At 32.2% G+C, this 23,082-nt stretch overlaps 1 protein-coding gene across 1 annotated transcript in view; it reads left to right on the top strand.

The window, feature by feature from the left end:
- LOC134692992 (neuroglobin-like) overlaps window positions 1-5,799 on the top strand; it is a 39,719-nt gene extending 33,920 nt beyond the window's left edge. Inside the window, exon 3 of the mRNA XM_063553661.1 lies at window positions 4,980-5,799. Within this exon, the coding sequence (XP_063409731.1) occupies window positions 4,980-5,129 (150 nt within the window). The 3' untranslated portion in view covers window positions 5,130-5,799. The remainder of the gene's footprint in view (window positions 1-4,979) is intronic.
- Window positions 5,800-23,082: the final 17,283 nt, after the last annotated feature.

Genomic DNA, 23,082 nt, shown 5'->3' with positions numbered 1-23,082 from the left:
TGTAAAATTGTCTTGTCAATTATGAATAACGGAATATAATTTTGTTACAATGCCTACAAATGATAGGAAAAATACAATAGGAATAATATTATCAGGTTAAACTATACTTAAATTTGCGGACCCAATTTCGATGTTAGACGAAATAAACACAAAGACGATTCATGTATCTGATATAAATAAAGTAGGCCTCGGACTTCTCTTGAACTGAATTTTAATGTGCGTATTGTTATGTTTTTACTTTTCTACATTGGTTAGAGGTATAGGGGGAGGGTTGAGATCTCACAAACATGTTTAACCCCGCCGCATTTTTGCGCCTGTCCCAAGTCAGGAGCCTCTGGCCTTTGTTAGTCTTGTATTATTTTAATTTTAGTGTCTTGTGTACAATTTGGAAATCAGTATGGCGTTCATTATCACTGAACTAGTATATATTTGTTTAGGGGCCAGCTGAAAGACGCCTCCGGGTGCGGGAATTTCTCGCTACATTGAAGACCTGTTGGTGACCTTCTGTTGTTGTTTTTTTATTTGGTCGGTTGTTGTCTCTTTGACACATTCCCCATTTCCATTCTCAATTTTACTATCTAATTAATATTACCTTAGATTGAGCAACATGTAATTCCTAAATAGACCGACAGAAAGCTAAATCATTACCCATAGTCACCAGTTTCTGTTCTAGTAGCAACATCCATGGTACTTTATATACTGTGTTAAACTAGCCGTTCTTATAGAATAAACACCCCTTGACTTACCAATGAACATAGTCATGCTTAGATATAAGAAAAAAGATATGGTATTATTGCCAATGAGACTTCTCTCTACAATAGAAAAAAAGCACAGAAATTAACCACTATTGGTCATCGTACAGCCTTCAACAATCAGCAAAGCCAATACTACATAGTCAGCTATGAAAGGACATATAGACAATTTCGCATGCATTGATTTACCATTGTCAAACTGTTTTAGTTAACGCCATGATTTCTATACCAGTAGGGTTTGTCTTTGGATGATCTAATACGTCTATATACTTTTCATTTTTGTTTTAATTTGTTTTAAGAAATTCCCCTGTTACTGTGTTTTCTAACATTGGGAATATAAGATAATAATGGATTTGTCTGCTACTGATATAAAGTACATCTCGATTTGTCTACCTCAACGAATATTCAACCTGTTCAATCTGTGTCTTTCAATATACACTAATTACCAATATAATTTATATATACTAAACACCTGCTATTTAATCTAATTTAGGCCATATCATGGATATCATATAGTTTACATTGTAAGAAACCGTAGATTTTGATGAAATCGTGTACTTAATTTCGATGACGCACCTGTCTTCTGATCATTAGACTTTAATTTAAAACATATCTACTAGTATGTAATGATTGATATACATACATAAGTTTTTTTTAATTAAGAAAACGATATATTTGGTCTACTTCATAGACATAGATACTAATCCTGTTATATTAAGATTGTCAACAAGATTGGATGTTCATCACAATATAAAAACAGGTATGATAATGTTCTCTTTCTTGTCTATATTTATTTTGATTGATTGATCGATTGTTGGTTGCTTAACGTCCAGTGGCAAATATATATTTATTTTGTAATTTCCCGCCAACATAATGGCTTATATCTAAAATTCTAATATGACGTGCTTCTTTCGCTTTGTAAACAACACCGTGATAACATTCTTGATACATTTTTACTTAGCGATATACATAATAATGGATGTAACGGTATACCTCCCAACTAAATCCACATGCATCGGAACCTATTTGTAAACGCTTTGCCGATTTTATTATTTAAAAATTGTAGTTTAAAAAAGACTACATAACTACATAACTTCTGTCCTTATTCAGATGCGTAACAAAAAGAATTAATGTACAGGAGCTTGGAGAATCATACAAAATTAAGATTAAATACAATGCCGCAAAAGTCCATTCATGCTTTTGGCACATTTAAATCATTTCAAAACAAAACATCATGCACATGTAAACGCTAAACCTGAAGATTTTTACGTTATGTAAACCATCGTAATTCTTTTTATATTGTTTTAAAATGGATTTTTGAGGTAGAGTTTGTTTTATATTCTATTGTATTGCATTATTTGCATATAAACTGATTTCAGCGAGTTCTTAATTACGAAATGTCAACTTTGGATTTGACGGTTGCTTACGAGAATAATATTGTGAATCTTGGGTTTGAGAATTAAAAGAGTTAAACATATGTTTTCTAGCAGTTATTTACGAAATAAGACATTCAAGCTACATGTTTATTAGATTGTTTTAGCTTTATCTAATAGGGAATAAAAAGGAACAGACACACATACGGCATACACACCCTCGTTTTGGGTTTTTAATAACCGTATTTTTCCTTTTGAGAATCGAAATATTCATGCAAGCCATATATTTGTTATCAATTTACATATGACCTGCAACGTTGATTTTATCCCTCTTAAATGCTTAGAGGGAAATTCGAGTATCAAGGCCCAGGCCGTGTGTTCATTTCCAACAATTATACGGCTTCCATGAATATTTCTATAAAAAAACCCAACAAACGGACCCATACTTTTTCCTTTTTTTGTTTTAAAATTTTGTTATTCATTTACTTTCAATCTATAATTGTCTTTTAAGACGCTTGCTATTTTGAAACAGTAGCAAACATTCTTAACTAACCATTTCCTTCTACGGCAAGTTCCTGTTTTTATGTCCGGAATATGATGTAAATAGTCGAGCGTTCCATTTTAGCCTTGTTTTATGAACTTTTTTTTTATGTATCTTTGAGTTCTTAGTTTTTTTAGTTCTTTTAAGCATAGACAAATAGCGTAAACAATATCCCGATACTTTATTCTTTAAGGATAAATCAAAACAACGAAGAAAAAGTATTCATTAGAATACCTATTTCTATTTTAAAATATTTTCGATTGAAATATCAGTTTATGAGTCCAAACCCCTTGATTTGATCAAACGCGACACGATAAAATAAAATGTGTGTTTACATTATTATCATGAAACGCATTCATTCATATTTAAAGTATAAGATTAACCCACGAGGGCGTCAACCAAAATGCATATAGTTCATTTACACAGATATATTATTGTTTATACAAATTAAACGATTTCAATAATTTGGAAGGGCGTCTTTTAGCATTTGAAAGCTAAGTATGCTAAGGAAACACGAATGCAGGAGGGCCAAGTACATTTCATGACATTTATCTTTGTTTTGCATAATAAAAAGAGGGTGTTAATTTTTTTTTTTTTATCAAAGTGCAGAAGATGCAAAAAACAAGTATTTATTTGCTTACACCACAATCTGGAAAAATAAAGGCAACAGTAAAAAAACATTATTACAATGCAACTGATTTCATAGGGATGAGGTTTTTATTGTTATTATTCGAAATATAATTTTTTTCAAATCTTCTATATATTTATTGAAAAAGTACAAATATTTGTCAAATACAATACACTATTGAACATGAAAAGCAGACCTTTGTTTTGTCGTAAATCACATCCTAGAGATAAGAAAACGATGTCAGAAAAAATAAAATCTAACTCAAATGGAAATTCAAAACGAAAAGTCCTTTATAAAATGACAAATTCAAAACCTCAAACACATCGACTGAATGTAAAACAATTGTCATATTCCTAACTTTGTGCAAGCACTTCCTTATGGAACAATACTGATTTAAATCTGGTTTCCTAGCTAGCTAAACCTCTCACTTGTTTGATAGTCTTATTGAATTTCAAATACTTGAGTTAATCAAATATGAGAAAAGTTTGACTTCTACTTGATTGATATGATTTTAATTGTTAGTTTGGTCTGATAATAGTTATATCTAAACAAACACGTTATAAATTTTATTATTCCACTGCATGTTTATTTTGATAGCGAAATCAACATTTGATTGGTTGAAACTTTTACACGTGACATAGAACAAAGCTTCATATTCACTTCTGAGTATCGTATTCCCCATTGAAATGTTGGGACTAACTCATGCGACGTTACGCGCTGTTTATCAAAATAACGTCTTAAACTTCTTATTTTCTAAATAGCTTTAGCAAATATCATTTTCGTGTTCAAATTTATTTCAGACGTTTATCAATTTGTATGTCGTGTTAATTAATAAAACAAACGGATAAGAAAAATGCCAGTATGCAAACTAATATTTGAAGTTCAGAAAGTATACAAAAATTAGGCAGTTGAATAAAGCATTCATTTCCCTTGGCATCGTGAAATATGAAGATTTGTTCGCCCTCGAAAATTATATTTCCCTCGGGCAGAACCCTCTTGAAACATGTATATTCCTGGGTAAAAAAAAAACTTCATATCTCCCTCAGGAACGGCATGTTGTATTTGATAGCAAAATCAAATTGTGATTGGTTGAAACTTTCACACGTCACGTCGAACAAAACTTCATATTCCCCTCTGAACATTGCCTTCTTATTCTTATGTTTCAATAAAATATTTTGAAAGGTTTTATTTCAAAAATTATTTCCAATCTACAAACAAATAGAAAAGAATAAATAATTAATCAACTTTATATCGGTTCTGATTATTATTGTGTATGTTGTCTTTCGTTATAACACAAAACGAATAAGGAACAATTATGTAAATTTTATAATCGGAAGTAACACAAGTATAGGCAGTGAAATAAAACGTAAGACCCATTGGTGGCCTTCGGCTGTTTTCTGCTCTATGGTCGGGATGTTGTCGCGATGACACATACCCCATTTCCTTTCTCAATTTTTTTTCCCTTGGCTTCGTGAGATATGACGATTTGTTCACCCTCGAAAAGTCATATTACCCTCATGCGATGCCCTCGTGAAATATGATTTTTCTTGAGTGAACGAATCTTCATATTTCCCTTATAAAATAAATGCATCAAGTAAATTATGTTTGTTTCATATACATACAGGGGTTTGTTGCTGCAAAATATAGGATATATTACCTTTGAATTCCTTTTGTTTCTATTCTAGATGGTAGGACAACAGTTTCTCTACGCTATACAGCCACATCTGGAGGATATATGGTCAGAAGAGGTACAACTCGCCTGGTCACATCTTTTCAAGTATATGACATATTACATGAGACAGGGCCTCCGTGGCTCAACGACGATCCAGTATTAAGAAAGCATTGCATGAAAGTGTGTTATTGATAAATATGCAGCAATGATAATTTCAGTATCGGAACAATAATAATGAATACAAGGTATACGTTCAAAGCAAAACAGACTGCTACCATGTACTTATGTTTGTTTTGAAATGTAATATTATCAATTCAAAATGGGTTTCACTGAATCAAAATGCAACTGCCGTTATAACGTCTCATGTGAGAAGCACATGTATATATTAGTGATATTAAAGGGATATTAGGGATGGTTCGTTTGATCAAATCGTTCATTTTACGTAACATCATTCAAATTCAAATGAGCAAGAACCAACAACGCCAAAATTGAGACTGAGCAAAACGAACCCCTAAATGATAACTCATTACGTTTTCATAGCGATATCAATTTTGACATACGTTGTTTATTATGGAAATATTTGATTCATGTCATTGTAGTAAATCATTTCACTATCATCAATCAACGAAAGCGCAAGTGTCCTTATTTGTTAAACATCATGTGAAACAAAATATATGCACTGTACTATTATAGTTTGTTCAACCATTATATGTAAAGTGTTGTTTTTGTGAAAATTCTATTAGATTGAATCGATTTTTGTTTTATAATTTTCGTGCTCATTCCTTGATATTTTCAATACATCCCGCGTCAATTGCAACTACATTTTTTTTAAACATTTTTTTGATAAAACAATAGAGAGAAAGAAAAAAAATGTAGAAACCTTCTTTGTTGATTGTTGTTTCGTGTCAGCCTGGTTACCATTTACCCGGAACAATAGTACTTCAATAGTACTTCAGGACAAGCTTGAAATACGAATATTCATTTGATGAATTTGTTTAAAATGTTATTTTATTCTTAGCATTACCAATCTCTCCATAACAATTGTTTCCATCAAATAAACCTCGTTTTAAACATTATTTGGATTAAGTTTGGAATTGTGTTTTACATCCATTTAGTTGTACTTATGTATTTTCTTATCTCTATATATTTGTGTTAAACCAATCCAGATGTACAATGATTTTGCGTTTAGTTTGCGCAAACAAGGGATTACCCTCATGTGTTTCAACTTATACACCATTTACTTTAAGTTAACATTGTCTAAGCAGTTTAATTGGTATGACAGTCAGAACAAGTGCGTTTATAAATAATTCCAATGTTGTTTCTTTGGAATGATTTAATATGGTGATTAGGTTATTATATATCTTAACCCGTTTACTGGTAGTGCTAAAGAGGTGACAAACAATTTTGATCAGCTTTAAATATAAATAATTTGTAATGTACATTGTTTTAAGAATGGTAGTAATGTGTTGATTACACAATGGCAGAAAAAAATATAGAATGAAGCTTACATAAATGTCTCTCTTATACTCATTTATGTGTACCTTCATGAAACTATCAACCAACCAAACAACTGACGACATCTTTTCTACAATTTTAGTTGGTTTCAACAACTAGAAGGTCAAGTAACGAGTAAAACACCCAAAATAATTTTGAAAAAAAAAATTAAAAAAAAAAAAATGTTATACGCATGTTCTTTTGAAGAAAAGATAAAGAAACAAAACATATTTAAAGAAAGTTTATAAATAAATATTCATTTGAAATAGTGGAGGAATAGCATATTTGAAAATAAGATTTAATCGGAATATTTGCATTTTACTGTATGTCCTTTCTTCAACAACTAATCTGTAAATGTAAAATGGAAAAAATTGTTTTTATAATGGACACTGAAGGTAGCACGGTAGTATTTGCATTACAGATTTTAGGTTGGTCTTTTGTATACCCTACTTAGGTCAATGATCTGAACAGTATTATTGGACTAAAAATGCAGTATCAACTGAACATACTTACCAAAACTGAGGGATGAATCAGGTGTAGAAAAATATGAAATAATTTTACATACAGTTGAAAATGAATTTTTGAGATTTGTTTTTAATTTTTGTATTCACTGCATGATAAAAGATCTAAAAGCACTAGTGACCTTAGATTTTTTTAAATGCAAAAAAGATAAACAGTCATGATACTTATTTAAATTTATTTCGGATAATTATAATGAAATTACTTCAGTTGACTGTGTATGTAGATATTTTTTGCAGTGCTAGAAAGTGGTGAAAATCCTAAAAAGGCTATCATTATCCCTAATGGGCCGGGAAATAATACCGTGCCACCTGAAAATATACTTGTTCGAATATAATATAAACATCACCATACACTTTTACAAATGTGTTAAATACGTTACATAGTGTACTTTTTTGCAAACATTGAGACAAAGGTAGACTTTGAGAGACAATGATTTGTTTACCTTACCTGAAGAAGTTAAAATAACTCTGTATCGAAGAATTTTGCAATATTTCTGTTCATTAATATATTATATGTATATAATTTGTCAGTTGAATCAATTTTATAAACCGACACACGAATTTGTTTTTCATGTTATTATTTATTGTACGATGAATATTTGTAACAAAATAAATATCTTTAATAGCATGCATTTATTATATGTGACAAGAGTGTAATATTGTTTGCGAACAATATAATTTAAAGTAGTAGAAATAAATCAAATAAGAAAGAAAAGTAGAACGGAAAGACATTAATGTTAGTAATAGTAGAACAAACCCCCAGTCAAACGAAGTAAAAATATCATCAAGACACTAAAAAGGAAAATACAGTGAATACATTACATACTTGACAATAAAAGAAAACATGAATGTGACCTCAGGTCCACCTGACTGGTAGTGAGTTCATGCTTAACACATTAGCCGGAGTTATGCTCATGAAGTCCACTCGCTAGTTTTTAATATTAATAAAGAATACAAGAGATTGGGATTTATCAAATGCTAAGTCTCTGTCCTCCCTTTTTCATATAAATTCTTAATACTGATAGGTCTGTGCTATTGTCTTTTGGATTTCAACCAAAAATGAAAACTGGATATCTGAACTGTAAGTTTACCTATTTTACACACGTTATCTTACAAACAACGTTAAATTGCAGAGATGTCGAAGCACACTATAAAACCCCTTTTTAAATTATTAACTTCAACTGTATCAGCATTCAAGGCGGCCCAGTGGAACTTCAATTTAAGAATATGATGCTGATACTACAAAATTCCATTGCCAGTATATTTTCTCTTAGACATTTCTCCCCTTTATACTGGTATTCCCCACTGAATTGAAAGAATTGGTCCTGATTGTTTAAAACAAAAAGACAAGAGTACCTAACTTAGAAACACGTATATTTTCTAAGAGAGGGGATTCAAACAAAAAATTCTCGGAAACTATTTTGATGAGTATGCTTGATTTTTTTATTGACAATATATGTTTTACGTTTAGAGGACGTGTATATCAACAAATAAACAACATTTTTATGCAAACCAGTAGTGCTCCTATAATCTTATAAGGGAATAGCATACAGGCAATTCTTTGGAATGAAGAAAGCGAGCTCTATCCGTTAACTTTACGCTCTTGTCATGATGATATGATCCAGTCAATTGGTGACAACACTGAACGTATCTATCCGAATGAGTTAGAATAATATGACACACAGACTCAATTTAGTCTGCCTCGTATTTTAGCTTATATCTAGAAATTGACGATGCGAGTCGGATGAGAACAACACTTTTCATCTTCGAAAATTTAAGGATTTTCTTATCCCAGCCATTAATTACCTTAGTCGTATTTTGCACAACATTTTGGAATTTTGGATCCTCAATGATCTTCAACCATGTTTTTGTTTGGCTTTATAAATATTTTGATATGAGCGTCACTGATGAGTCTTATGTAGACGAAACGCGCGTCTGACGTACTAAATTATAATCTTGGTACTTTTGATAACTTTTCGACATTACATCAGCCTCTGCATATGGATATAATATATCTATTATTTAAAACTCGCTGTTCTTTCATTATATCCGCCATAAAGGTTTTTTTTTCTCACAGGGAGGCATTAAAATAAAAACAACAGTAGTATACAGCTGTTCAAAAGTCACAGAGAGAAAAACAAACCCAGGCCACAAACTAAATACCGATGGAAGCACATCAACTATAAAAGGAAAACAACGAAAGAGCAGACACACTGAGATGCACCAAAAAACAAACTACAATGCAACATATATAGAGAAACGAACTGTTAGATTACAACTGCCATATCCCTGTCTTGGAACAGTACCAGCAAAGAATTAAAGAAAACCGTATTGAAAATAAAAATCGTTATAGGCACTATGAAGAGCTGGTTGACCGTTTTGAAATATTTATTTCATAGACGACAACAAATTCTTCACACTTTTTAAGTGTTGTAACCAAAAGCCTCTTCCCCCCAAATGTGACATACTGATATAAGACTCATCATAGGGTACAAACTTAAACTTAAATGAGTACCCGATGGTCGCCAAATTTGTTGCAGGCTCTTCTCACACTTTTATGTGATCACCCTTGTATTTTGTTAGGTTCTTTTTTTTTATCAGTCGTGAGTTTTCTAAGTTGTGTTTTGTATGCAATAGTCAAAGTTTTTTCATATAAAAGACTTAGAAATTTGATATAGATATTTTTGTTTGTTTTTAGCAGGGCTTTACCGCTTCTTTTTGACTATGAGAATGATAATTCATTTGATAAATCCCGATCGTCTGTTGCTTACTTAAATATCTCTTTTAATTTCCATAATCCGACATGATAATATCATTTTATTCATGTAGTCTGTTATGTATACAACGAGTTAATTTAGAAACCGAAGGCAATGTTGCTACATACAATTATCACATTGTTATAGTGTTAATTTTTGTATTTCGCTGTAAACAGTATATACATGTATGGGCGTTGTCAGTTAAAACTGGATAACATGATAATAAGTGTCCCGCTCATGTTCACGTTTATCATATTGACATTTATCGGTAAGTTTGGAAAATAGAATTAAGTGTACCTTCAGGTATTATAACATTTGTTTATTTCATAGATTTTAAGAACTAAAGCATATAAACTCATCATAGATACCGGGATAATAAGAACTATATATACAGTAGATTCTTACATACGGATAGAAATATCAATTTCAAACACAAACTGTTATTTCCAGTGTTCAAAGGCGAAGGGTAAAGTGACTTCTAGATATATTTTAAGGTTAAAAGAAACAGAAATAAATTCAATCTCCAAATTTATGATAATCATTATATAAAAAAATATAAATATTTACATTGATGTTTGTATGATTCATTTAAACAGGCACTAGCTGTCAAATTCGTGGTCGCCTATTTGACTCAAATTCAATTGGATTGTTTAGGTCTGTTTTGGTTTATTTTATAGATTATACATATATGTTTTTCATTGTTTTTAACCGTATACGAATGATTTTATATGGATCGAATCAATAATCAAATGATTTTCCGTAGTTTCACTTTCATTGTTGACATTTTTTTCTTTTAATAACCAGTACACGTCCAATGCATTCGTTGTCAATCACTAGCAAGGGGTTAAATAAACCTCTTTCTAAATTATTAACATCTTTTTGATCAATCAAAGACGGGCTTCAAAGTTATTGTGAAACTGCCTATGCAAGAGGTAGCGTGAATCAGAGGTGGATACTTAAAAATTCCAAAGATCTTTTAGAGTACATACAATCTAACTCTTTTTCATCTTGTAACATTACTAAAAAGTAAAATCACAAAAAAACCGAACTCAGAGGAAAATCAATTTGGAAAGTCCATAATTACATGGCAAAATCAAAAAACAAAACGCATAAAAAACGAATGGACAAGAACTGTCATATTCCTGACTTGGTACAGGCATTTTCAAATGTAGAAAATGGTGGATTAAACCTGGTTCTATAGCGCTAACCCTCTCACTTTAATAACAGTCTCATCAAATTCCGCTACATTTACATGATGCGTTAAATAAACAGTCACAATAAATGAAATAGTCAAAATATGGTTACATCAGTCATCATCGTATAACAATTTTAAAAGGAACAATTTAACAGGACACAAAAAACATCTACTATTTACGAACACATGAATTGATTTGAGTGTCTGACGTCAGAAAAATTATATACGTCACATAAATTTGTCGTTCAATGTGCATACAAACAATTTAAAAATTTTCATAGGCAATGTACGCATACAGGGTTAAAAAATCAAAAGTATGTAAGAATAAATTACAGAAATAGACCGAGATTCAAACTAGTCCAAAAGTTATACATAGAATTTATGAGAATCCAAAAATTGTTAATTCCACTACACCATTGATTGATTTTGACGTTTGTGGTTCAACGTATATTGTAATTCATAATAGAAATATATCATAATGACATATTATAGACAAATATCAAACTGACGGGATCTTTAAAAGTACAGAGTCACGTTATAAGCACAAAAGAAATACAAAGAGTCACATATACAAAACAAATCACCAAAAAATGAAAGCCAATACAAACACATTGACGAGATGTATAAGTACCGAGCCACGTCAAACGGATATCATATAAAACCATTCAACAGTAAAAGAAATCTTAATAATAGAACAAAAACAAATAAAAGAACAATAAAACATGTTGTTAAGATGATACACAACATCATTACGCAGAATCTATACATCAAGACCATCGAGTATTATTTGAGAAGTTGATACGGAATATTTATCAACAAGGTCTTGGTACCTTCCGATGAACTTTTTTAGAAAAAGGACGAGACGTTCTTTGACATACCCCTGGTTCATCAACTTTCTACTCAGACACTGATGACGTTTTACAAAGTCTGAGTAGGAGCTGCAAGCTCTTGAATATCGAATAAGTTGGGAAATAAATATCCCATATGCAGGTGAAGTTGGTTTATAGCTACTACGGTGGGGGAAATTTATAATTTCGAAATTAAAATCGTCTCGTTTGTCATAGATTTTGTTACTGAGATGACTGTGTAAGTCAAATTCGAGATATAAGTCTAAAAATGAGGCGGAGGAAGCCGTGTCTGTTGTTTCTTTAATCTCGAGTTCTGGGGGATATATTAATGGAACCCAATCAGAAAAGTTCGGATTGTTTAAGGAAAGAACATCATCAATATATCTGAAAGTGAAATTTAATAATCTGGCTTCTTTGATCCTCTTGTTTTTGACAAGTGTCTGGAGGAACTCCGATTCATATGAAAAAAAGAAGAGGTCGGCAAGAAAAGGCGCACAGTTTGTTCCCATATGAATGCCGACAATTTGTTGGAAAAGTCTACCTCCAAACTCAACAAATATGTTGTCGATAAGAAACTCCAGCATACTGACTACTTGTTATTCTGTTTAGAATGATTTACCTTTTTGTTTGTCACTATTAACGAAATATGCTTTATGAAATCCCAAAGTAATAAATTTATAGCACAAGCTACCATTTTTATGTTGAAAGGCATTGTGGATAATTTCTTTTAGGCGATTTTTCAATTTTACAAGGGGAATGGTGGTATACAGGGTTGAAAAATCAAAAGTTTTGATGAAACTTATTTCAGAAAGAGACAATGATTTGAAATTGTCTAGAAGTTCTTTAAAATTTTTAAGAATCCACATATGGTAAATACCACTACGCGAGTTAACAGTTTCACAGTATTTCTGAAGACCCTCTTTCACTGCGGACAGAATTTTAGTCAATCTAATAGACAATTCCTTAGTGAAACATGAAGATGAGCCAGCAATATACCGTTGTTTGTACGGAATTTTATGAAGCTTTGGTATCCAATACAAACAAGGTAAGTCCTCCGATTTGGTGTTCAATGTAATGTTTATTGAAGCCATTTGACTTTTCTACTCTTTACACAAGTATTCCACATTCCAAACTAAAAGACAAATTGAAAGAGTTGGTATTGCTTTGCTTCATAAAAAAGAATGGCCAACGTAGATACAAGTATCTTGTCTTAAGGAGGAATAAATCATACTTTGTAAAGGACCACTCTTATTCACACAAAAATTTTTCTGAAACTGATATTATCAAGATGCTTGATTTCTTGATTTACAACATATTTTTTACGTTCGGAGGACGTGTTTTTCAACAGGAACAAACTGTACCCCTCTACTTGCCGACTTATTTCTTTATTATTATGAAGCTGACTTCATGCAGGATCTTCTTAGGAAGAAAGATAAGAAGTTAGCAATATCCTTTAACTCTACTTTTCGCTATATAAATGATGTTCTTTCACTAAATAATTCAAAATTTGATGACTATATGGAACGCATCTATCCCATTGAACTAGATATAAAGGATGCTACAGATACAGTTAAGTCGGCTTCATATCTTGACTTACATCATCTAGAAATTGACAATGAGGGTCGATTGAAAACAAAATTTTACGACAAAAGAGATGATTTTAGCTTTCCAATTGTGAACTTTCCATTTCTAAGTAGCAGCATTCCAGCAGCACCTGCATACGGGTACATATCTCCCAATTGATACGATATTCCCGTGCTTGCATTTCCTATCATGATTTTCTTGATAGAGGGTTGATGCTCCCAAGGAAGCTATTATACCAAGAGTTCCAAATGGTGAAGTTGAAATCATCCCTTCGTAAATTTTACGGACGCCATCACGAGTTGGTCACAAATGATATCGGATATGTTCCTTACGTCGCAACTACAACCCCCTCCCCTTTCATGAATGTGACCTACCGAATTAGACTATTTACCGGATTTGTATTCACATAAGCAACACGACGGGTGCCACATGTGGAGCAGGATTTGCTTAACCTTCCGGAGCATCTGAGATCACCCCTAGTTTTTGGTGGGGTTCGTGTTGTTTATTCTTAGTTTTCTATGTTATGTCATGTGTACTATTGTTTGTCTGTTTGTCTTTTTCATTTTTAGCCATGGCGTTGTCAGTTTGTTTAGACTTATGAGTTTGACTGTTCCTTTGTTATCTTTCATCCCTCTTTTTGAAGTTCACATGAATACGGATTTAATGAGGTCGACTAATTCACTTGCAAGTGAATGAGTGATTATCAATGTTTCTTCGCTTAATTTGACAACATTGAACCATTTTGGCTGCTAAAAACGAAGTTTTATTAAACTATTTCACTTTCATTATTGATTGAACAAAAAAAAATCTTACTTTAGTTTTGTATATATCTCGTAGCTAGTGCCCCTTTAATAGATATATACTATCACAATTATCCCTGCCTGGCTGTCATCGTTAAAACCTTTTTTCTCTACTAGTAATTGTTTTCATATCATGTCAAAGTTGGATTTGAATTTGCAAATAATCTGTATAGGAAAGCAAACTTAAAAAATACACGTTAACCCAAACCAAACAAAAACAAAACAGAACGTGTCAATGTGATATGAGAACAAAACAATGTCTGAACTTGAACACTGTCTACACACCCAGCTGTATGTTGTATATGTTGGCTCACAAGGTAATAATCAACTCAGGATTACGTCACCACCATACACACACTCAGTAGTGTAACTTATAACCGAACATGATGATGTTTTACTCTTACCAGCTGTAATGCATTATATACCATTTGGGATTATGACACTATTTTGTTTTGCATTGAGTGAGGTAGCAGTACACAGTTAGAAAGAATAATTAAAAGTAACACTCTTTTTCCTTTCTTTTAACTAATAAAACATCATTTTTGTGTTATGTATGTGCAGATGTACGGGAACGACATTCACCATTGATTTGAATGCCAGCAGTTAAGTTATGCAATACAATATCATTGAGGCTTAGCTATGGCACAAGTTTGCATTTATTTGATACAAAATATTGCAAGAAAGGGATCCAAATCTGGTCTGAAGCTTAAATTCGGTCTTAATGAACGACAGTTTTTCTGAAACCATTGATAATTATCTAGCAAGAGATCAAGTTAAAATCATATGCATTTTACCTCAGAAAAACTAAGGCTTTTTCTACCTCAGGAATAGATTACCTTAGCTGTATTTGGCAAAACTTTGTGGAATTTTTGGTCATCAAAGCTCTTCAACGTCGTACTTTATTTGACCTTTTAAACATTTTTTTATTCGAGCGTCAATGATGAGTTTTTTTTAAATCCTGGTATATGTGATGAGTTTATTTACCACAAATGTTGGACTTATGAAAATGTTAGAAAACATTCGAATGATTTTTAATAATATGACCGGATTGGATGCGAAATACGGACCAAAAGTAAACGACATAATAAAACATGCATACGGTGACTTAAAGTTGTTAATTTATGTGTCTTTTTGGTCTCTTGTTGAGAGTTGTCTCATTCGCATCTTTTTTTAATTTTTTTATTATAAAACAATATTGAATTTCATATACTGAACGACTTTAGAAACGCAACACTAGATTATTTTTGTGTTATTTTTGAATGAATGTGTCAACGTCAAAAGCGATGACTGTCTGTTACTAACGCAAAAATGATTGTCAGAAAGGTCAACAAATTATGTCTGACATTTTTTTTTTGGGTTTTGTTTTGCATTTGTTCAACCCATTGATTGGTTTTGGCAATTATGCGGTTGGAACTTGAGGGCTTTACATGTTTTCCTTCAGTTAATTTTTTGGCAATACAGTTCATGGGAAACATTTATGGCATGACTCTGTACTCAATGGCACTCGGCAATTTGGTTAGCAGTTGACGTTGCGACCGTAAATATGATTGGCAAATGACGTTGCATAATCAAATTCTTTTGAAGTTTTATTGTTACTACAGATGGGTGCGGTCCCAACCTTGACAAAAGTTAACTTAGAGTTAACTTATTGACTGCATTCTAAGTTAACTTGAGAATTTTTAATCAGTCAAGCAAGTTAACTTCGTCGCCGGTGGACCAGACCTACGGTCTGCTTTTTTAGGACTGCTGCAGACCTACCAATAGGTCTGCTCCAGACCAGACCTGTGGACAAGTCTGCTTTTGACCAGTCCTGAGGACAGGTCTGCCTCAGACTAGACCTGTGGACAGGTCTGCTCCTGACCAGACCTGAGGACAGGTCTGCTTTTGACCAGACCTGTGGACAAGTCTGCTATTGACTAGACCTGAGGACAGGTCTGCTTATGACAGTATATCGTTATACGAGTTTTCATATCAGACTTGAACTTTAATTAAAATACGCAAACAATATTCGCATTGTTTTTCCACAGATATCATTTATTATTTACTCGCTATAGACTTTACTAGATATTATACAAATTCCTTTTTTTTTTATTTGAACAAAAAATTTATCAATTTTACATAACTTTAATTATTGTATGCTGGTTCATATTCTGGACGCCAATCTTTGCTCCTTTATTATGTAATTCACTAACAAAACAATTATGAAGCTTAGAAACGGAAAAATACTCAAAACTAAACTTGTTCAAAGGGTATCTACACGTCTCAATTTTCAAAATCGGTTATCTAAAAATACTACCATCGCTAACATTTTTAACAATAAAAATCGTGGTTTCCCTTCTATCGATAAGTGTCATGCCAAAAAATGACTTACATGTCCCCGTCTTTCCACCAACAATACGGTAAGGTCCACGTTTAATGGTCGCACATTTTCTTTAAATTTTGAAACTGATATAACTTGAAAAACAAACAGTATTATTTATTTACTCACATGAAACAAACCGGGGTGTGGTATTCAGTACGTAGGAGAAACTGGACGATATTTATTTAAACGCACTCAAGAACATCTGTATCGTTTTAAAAGACCAAATAAATAAAAGTATCATTTACCAACACCTTAAGAAGCACAACCATCCGTTTAAATATTTAGCAGTTCAACCTTTAGAAGTAGTAAATAAGTAGCCTGGTGAATCGCATTCAAAGTTTGTACGATCACGGAAAATAATTGAATTAAATTGGATTAAAAAATTACAGACAGTTTTCCCTCTCGGTCTAAATGATAATATCATGGGAATTGGTAATATATCTAGAACCAATTCCGTTAACATTTTGGATATAGTTTCTAAAACTGTTCGTAAAAACCGTTCTCACGGTCGTAGAACAAATCGCAATCAAAGAAAATTTCGGGCCAATCATACCAATATTTCGGACCTAATTTCTATTTCAAAAAACCACGGCAGACATTATCTGTTAACAAAACTCTGTTCGTTACCGGTTAATAAGTTAAATAAAATTTTGGAGGATTGCAACACAATTTCATATAGCAGTCCTAAGTATGATATTGTTCAAATTATTATGGCATATTGTTATTCTAAATTATTTCCCAAAATTGATCGCCCTGAAGGTCATAAAAAACATTTTATTAAAATTAAGTATGTCAATAAAGGCTTTGATTTTGTAAATATTGCCGGTATATTTAACGACCATTCTGTTAAAGAACAAATTCCTGGTTATTTTGACAATACTGAGCTACCTCTTATTTGTTATATTTACAAGAAATCTACCCGGAAATTTGTGTTTAATTATAGTGAATTGTGTAAAGATGTTAATATCAGTGAAAATACACCTACTTCATGTAATTGCAGTAATTCCGCATATATTTATGGACCCATTTCCCATTTTATAACAGGAGATCTTAATATCGTTCAAGACCAAGAGTCAAAATCATTCCTCAGTAAAGGACCTAAATATCGTCCCCCGTCAATTATTAATTGGAATGAGTGTCGTAATATCATCCACGACTCACTCCATACTTACTGTATGAAATGGATAAAACGGGAAAAAGCTGACAAAAAATCTTTGGACTCTTTTTTCAATTCAGTAATGAAGATAGTTGATATACGTATTCAACATTTTAAAGAACATTTTACTATTAACAATAACCACAATAAACCTATTTCTCGTATCAAACATAAACTAAAAGAACTAGCCAAGGAATTTGTTTTTGTCCCGGCCGATAAAGCTGCTAATAATATTATTATTGTTTGACGTAAATTTTACATTGAGGTTCTGAAAAAGGAAATCACCAATTCACCAACATTCCAACTGACTCCATTTTCAGAAAACGAAATCTGTAACAAACATAAACTTTTAGCCACCGCTTTACAAGCAGAGATAAATACAATGAAAGTCCCAACTATGTATTGGCTTCCAAAACTACACAAAAACCCTTACAAATATAGATTTATTTCGTCTTCAAGCCATTGTTCAACTACTAAATTGTCTATTCTTCTTACCAGCACACTTGGTACAATTAAAAACCTTACAATAAATTGTTCAAATAAGGCCTTCGAAAATAGTGGAATAAATCAAGAAGTCGTTGGAAGTACTTGATGAATTGCATGCTCATATTGGTGATTTTGAATCTGTTCAAAGTTTTGATTTTTCTAACCTGTATACCACATTGCCTCACATTCTCATTAAGAAAATATTCACACACCTAATTAAATGGGCATTCAAAAAATCAGAATGTGAATATATATGTTCAAATTCTTTAAGGTCATTTTTTAGTAGCAATAAACAAAAAAAAACTATGTTAATTGGACATGCTTTGATACTATATATGCCCTTGAATTTTTACTAGATAACATTTTTGTTCGCTTTGGGGATTCCGTATATCGTCAGATTATCGGAATTCCAATGGGGACTAACTGTGCACCACTTATTGCGGACCTCTTTTTGTATTGTTATGAGTTACAATTTATGACAAAAATAAGCAAAGACCCCATCAAAACAACATCTGATAAACAAATTTAATAATACTTTTAGATATTTGGATGATATTTTGGCTCTCAATAATGACGACTTCAGTATGTATATTAATGAAATTTATCCTGCTGAACTTACTTTAAATAAAGCTAATACTAATAATGACCACTGCCCTTTTCTCGATCTTGATATCTATATCACTAACGGAAAGCTGAATACTAAAATTTATGATAAAAGGGATGATTTTTTATTTCCTATCGTTAATTATCCGTTTTTAGATGGTGACGTTCCCTTGTCACCATCTTACGGTGTTTATATATCTCAATTTGTACGATTCGCTCGTGTTTGTAACAATGTTTTAGATTTTAACGAGAGAAATTTATGTATTAATGAAAAATTATTACACCAGGGTTTTCGAAAACTAGTCAAAACTTTTACTAAATTTTATCATCGGTATAAAGACATCATTCGTAAATATAGCTCAACATGCAGACTTTTTATACGTTCAGGTATTTCACATCCAATTTTTTATGGAAATATTCTTTATAAAGCACAAAGGTGTCAGTATTCACCTCAGAAACTTACAAAACCTTTAAATAGACTGATTAAGAAGGGATATAATTACGATACTGTTGTCAAGTCATTAAAGATTGCATATTTTGGCGTTAATATTGAGTCACTGATAAGGTCTTTGCGTCGGAACTAAAGACATTTATTCTAAAAACAGTTGTTGGCATGACACGGGTTATGTTCTTCTCATATATGTTATGATGGTATGATACTAAACCCCTAACGGGAAGGATTGTGCCTGATGTTCATATGATGAAATCATAATCTTTCAGTCAGTTTAATTGAAGTCTGGAGCTGGCATGTCAGTTAACTGCTAGTAGTCTGTTGTTATTTATGTATTATTGTCATTTTGTTTATTTTCTTTGTTTACATCTTCTGATATCAGACTCGGACTTCTCTTGAACTGAATTTAAATGGGCGTATTGTTATGCGTTTATTTTTCTACATTGGTTAGAGGTATAGGGGGAGGGTTGAGATCTCACAAACATGTTCAACCCCGCCGCATTTTTGCGCCTGTCCCAAGTCAGGAGCCTCTGGCCTTTGTTAGTCTTGTATTATTTTAATATTAGTTTCTTATGTACGATTTGGAAATTAGTATGGCGTTCATTATCACTGAACTAGTATATATTTGTTTAGGGGCCAGCTAAAGGACGCCTCCGGGTGCGGGAATTTCTCGCTACATTGAAGACCTGTTGGTGACCTTCTGCTGTTGTTTTTTATTTGGTCGGGTTGTTGTCTCTTTGACACATTCCCCATTTCCATTCTCAATTTTATTCTTAAATAAATTAAAAAAATTGCCTATACAATCAAATAGAGTGTTGTTTTTAGGCGGATAGAGAGGTTGTCCAACGCTTCGGAGCAATATTCACGGGATATCAACAACATTGTCAACGTTGGTTTGTTCCCCGTTTTTTGCCTGTCCCTTCCTTAATTTTACTTTATGCCTAAATTTGTACATGCATGGATATTTCATTGTTATTCAACTTGTTTGCATTGGATTAACTATTCTATTTTCCGCAGAATATTCTAACAGAAATTGTACAGTGTCCGTAGGCATACGGTGTGGTAAAACTATCAACAATCTCGTCAAATTCGTCAGATTGGTCAAAAGATTTGTCTTTGCCGATTAATTGAGATATGGGACGTCCCAGAATTATACTCAATGCGCACTTTAGTGACATAGTTGCCACTTGAGGATTAACTATAAGCAAAACCAATCAACCTACATAATAGATAAACAGTATACTATTCCTGAAGAGAACCTTTTTTATCATTGTAACTAGGGTAGTATTTACAAATGAATACACCTTAATATCGCTATTTGTCCGCCATTGCTGGATAGTACACAGGTTCCCGTAAAATTTGGATGTCATCAAACAAAATATCTGACGCCACAATCGAAAAGTGATTGTTGTATGCGTCAAAAGTTCAATCGGCTGGGTCAGCCGGGATTAGCTATAATGATATAGTGCTTTTGTTTTTTGATGAGCAAATATTATATGAGCGTATGAAAGTTGCTGTATGACATGTTAGTGTAGTGCTGCAATTGTGACCCCTTTAAGTAAGTGACAGTGTAAATGATTTAAAAGCTATATATATTTATGTGAGTGTCAGAGATAGTGTGTTTGTTAGTATGTATGAAGTTATTGTTATGTTTTAGTAGTGCTGAGATTATATTTTAGAGAGTGAAAACGTGCATTCAGTGTCATTGTTTTGTTATTTTCTTGCAATAAAGAATAATGGATACTCATATAACTTGTTTTTTTTTTCTACACACATTCAAACGGGAAAACCAACGGTCTAATTGACAATATACAATATTACAAAAATAAAAACCAAGTACTTTAGAAGTCTATGATGTTACATGAAAAAAAAAAATATTATATACACCAAACAAAATATCAAACTATAAAGACCTTGTTGATATTACGAAAAAAAAACAAGTGTTATAAAAGCCTGTGATGCTACTTACCTGAAAAAAATACAATTTATTATTATCATATAAACCAACCTATATCAAACTATAAAGACCTTGTTGATTACGTAACTTTAATTAATCAGGATTTGATTTAATTAAGTGATTACAAGTGGCATTACCTTAGTTCACAATCATCAGACAATTGTTGAATAAACAAACCAATTATAGACTAATGATTTGATTAATGACGATGAGTTAATTTTTATAGGTTCCAGTAAATATGTATTTAGATATTCTGTGTATGAACTAAACAAAATAAAATCGCCAAGACATTCAAAGTTAAAGTTATCATTGAAAATAACTTCATATTTTAAAATATGTTGAAAGTGCTATACAACCAACGACACATTAACTCTCAATTTCGTATCGATTTAAAATAGTTCTTTAACTGGTACTTCAATACTTCACTTACCTTTTGTCACCCATCATCTGACACTTTTTAAAAATTACATTTATACTGTTGAAATGTGTCACAAATACCTCCAAAATCAATACAGTTTATTCATATTTTATTATGGGGCCGGATCGACTTGGGGCCGGATCGACGTGGGACTGATCGACTTGAGCCGGATCGACTTGGGGCCGGATTGACTTGGGGCCGGATAGGTTTGGGGCCGGAACGACCGGATACCATTAGCTATAAGTTGTATTCAGACATGTCAGTGTTGGTACTTTGATGATGCGGTATAATAGTTTTGTTTTACATACCATCATGAACTACTATATATGTAGTGACTGTCATTTTGAATAAAGAGATGAAATGCTGACACTCTCATTTTATGCGGATTTTTTTTTTTGCATTTATATAGTTTCCCAATATTATTGATTACATGTACATTTAAGGTCCTACTAAAAACTCCTGATATTAAAAACATTGCTGATTAACTATGAAGGTATATAGATTTACAATTTAAAGTTCACATATGGTCAGTTTTGGTCAATGCAGTCAAATAATTTTGTTGTACAAGTAAGCTTCAGGAATGAAAACTACTGAAATTTTGTGTAAACGTATCAGTATTTGGAGTAAAAAGAGGACATGCTGGCACCCTAAATTTATGCGAACAAAAATTTGTTCTTATTATATTGGAATATTGCTGTTCATTGTATTATACATTGAATCCTGACATGAAAAATATGGCTGATTTACTATGCGGGTATATAGATTTACAAATTAAAGTGCACATATGGTCAGTTTTGGTCAATGTGGTCAAAAAATTTTGATGTACAAGTCAGCATGAGGTATCAAAACTACTGAAATTTTGTAACGTATCAGTATTTTGAGTAAAAAGAGGACATGCTGGCACCCTAAATTTATGCGAACAAAAATGTGTTCTTATTATATTGGAATCTTGCTGTTCATTGTATTATACATTGAATCCTGACATAAAAAATATGGCTGATTTACTATGCGGGTATATAGATTTACAAATTGAAGTGCACATATGGTCAGTTTTGGTCAATGCGGTCTAATAATTTTGTTGTACAAGTCAGCATGAGGTATCAAAACTACTGAAATTTTGTTAAGTATCAGTATTTTGAGTAAAAAGAGGACATGCTGGCATCCTAAATTTATCCCCACAAAAATTTGTTTTTATTATATTGGAATATTGCTGTTCATCGTATTATACATTGAATCCTGACATAAAAAATATGGCTGATTTACTATGCGGGTATATAAATTTACAAATTGAAGTGCACATATGGTCAGTTTTGGTCAATGCGGTCTAATAATGTTGTTGTACAAGTCAGCATGAGGTATCAAAACTACTGAAATTTTGTTACGTATCAGTATTTTGGGTAAAAAGAGGACATACTGACACCCTAAATTTATGCAAACAAAAATTTGTTTTCATTATATTGCCATATTGCTGTCCATTGCAATATA

The sequence above is a fragment of the Mytilus trossulus genome, chromosome 12 (assembly GCF_036588685.1).
Source record: "Mytilus trossulus isolate FHL-02 chromosome 12, PNRI_Mtr1.1.1.hap1, whole genome shotgun sequence".
NCBI lineage: Eukaryota > Metazoa > Mollusca > Bivalvia > Mytilida > Mytilidae > Mytilus > Mytilus trossulus.
Note: the sequence above shows the minus strand (reverse complement) of the source record. Positions and strands in the feature narration are given on the sequence as shown.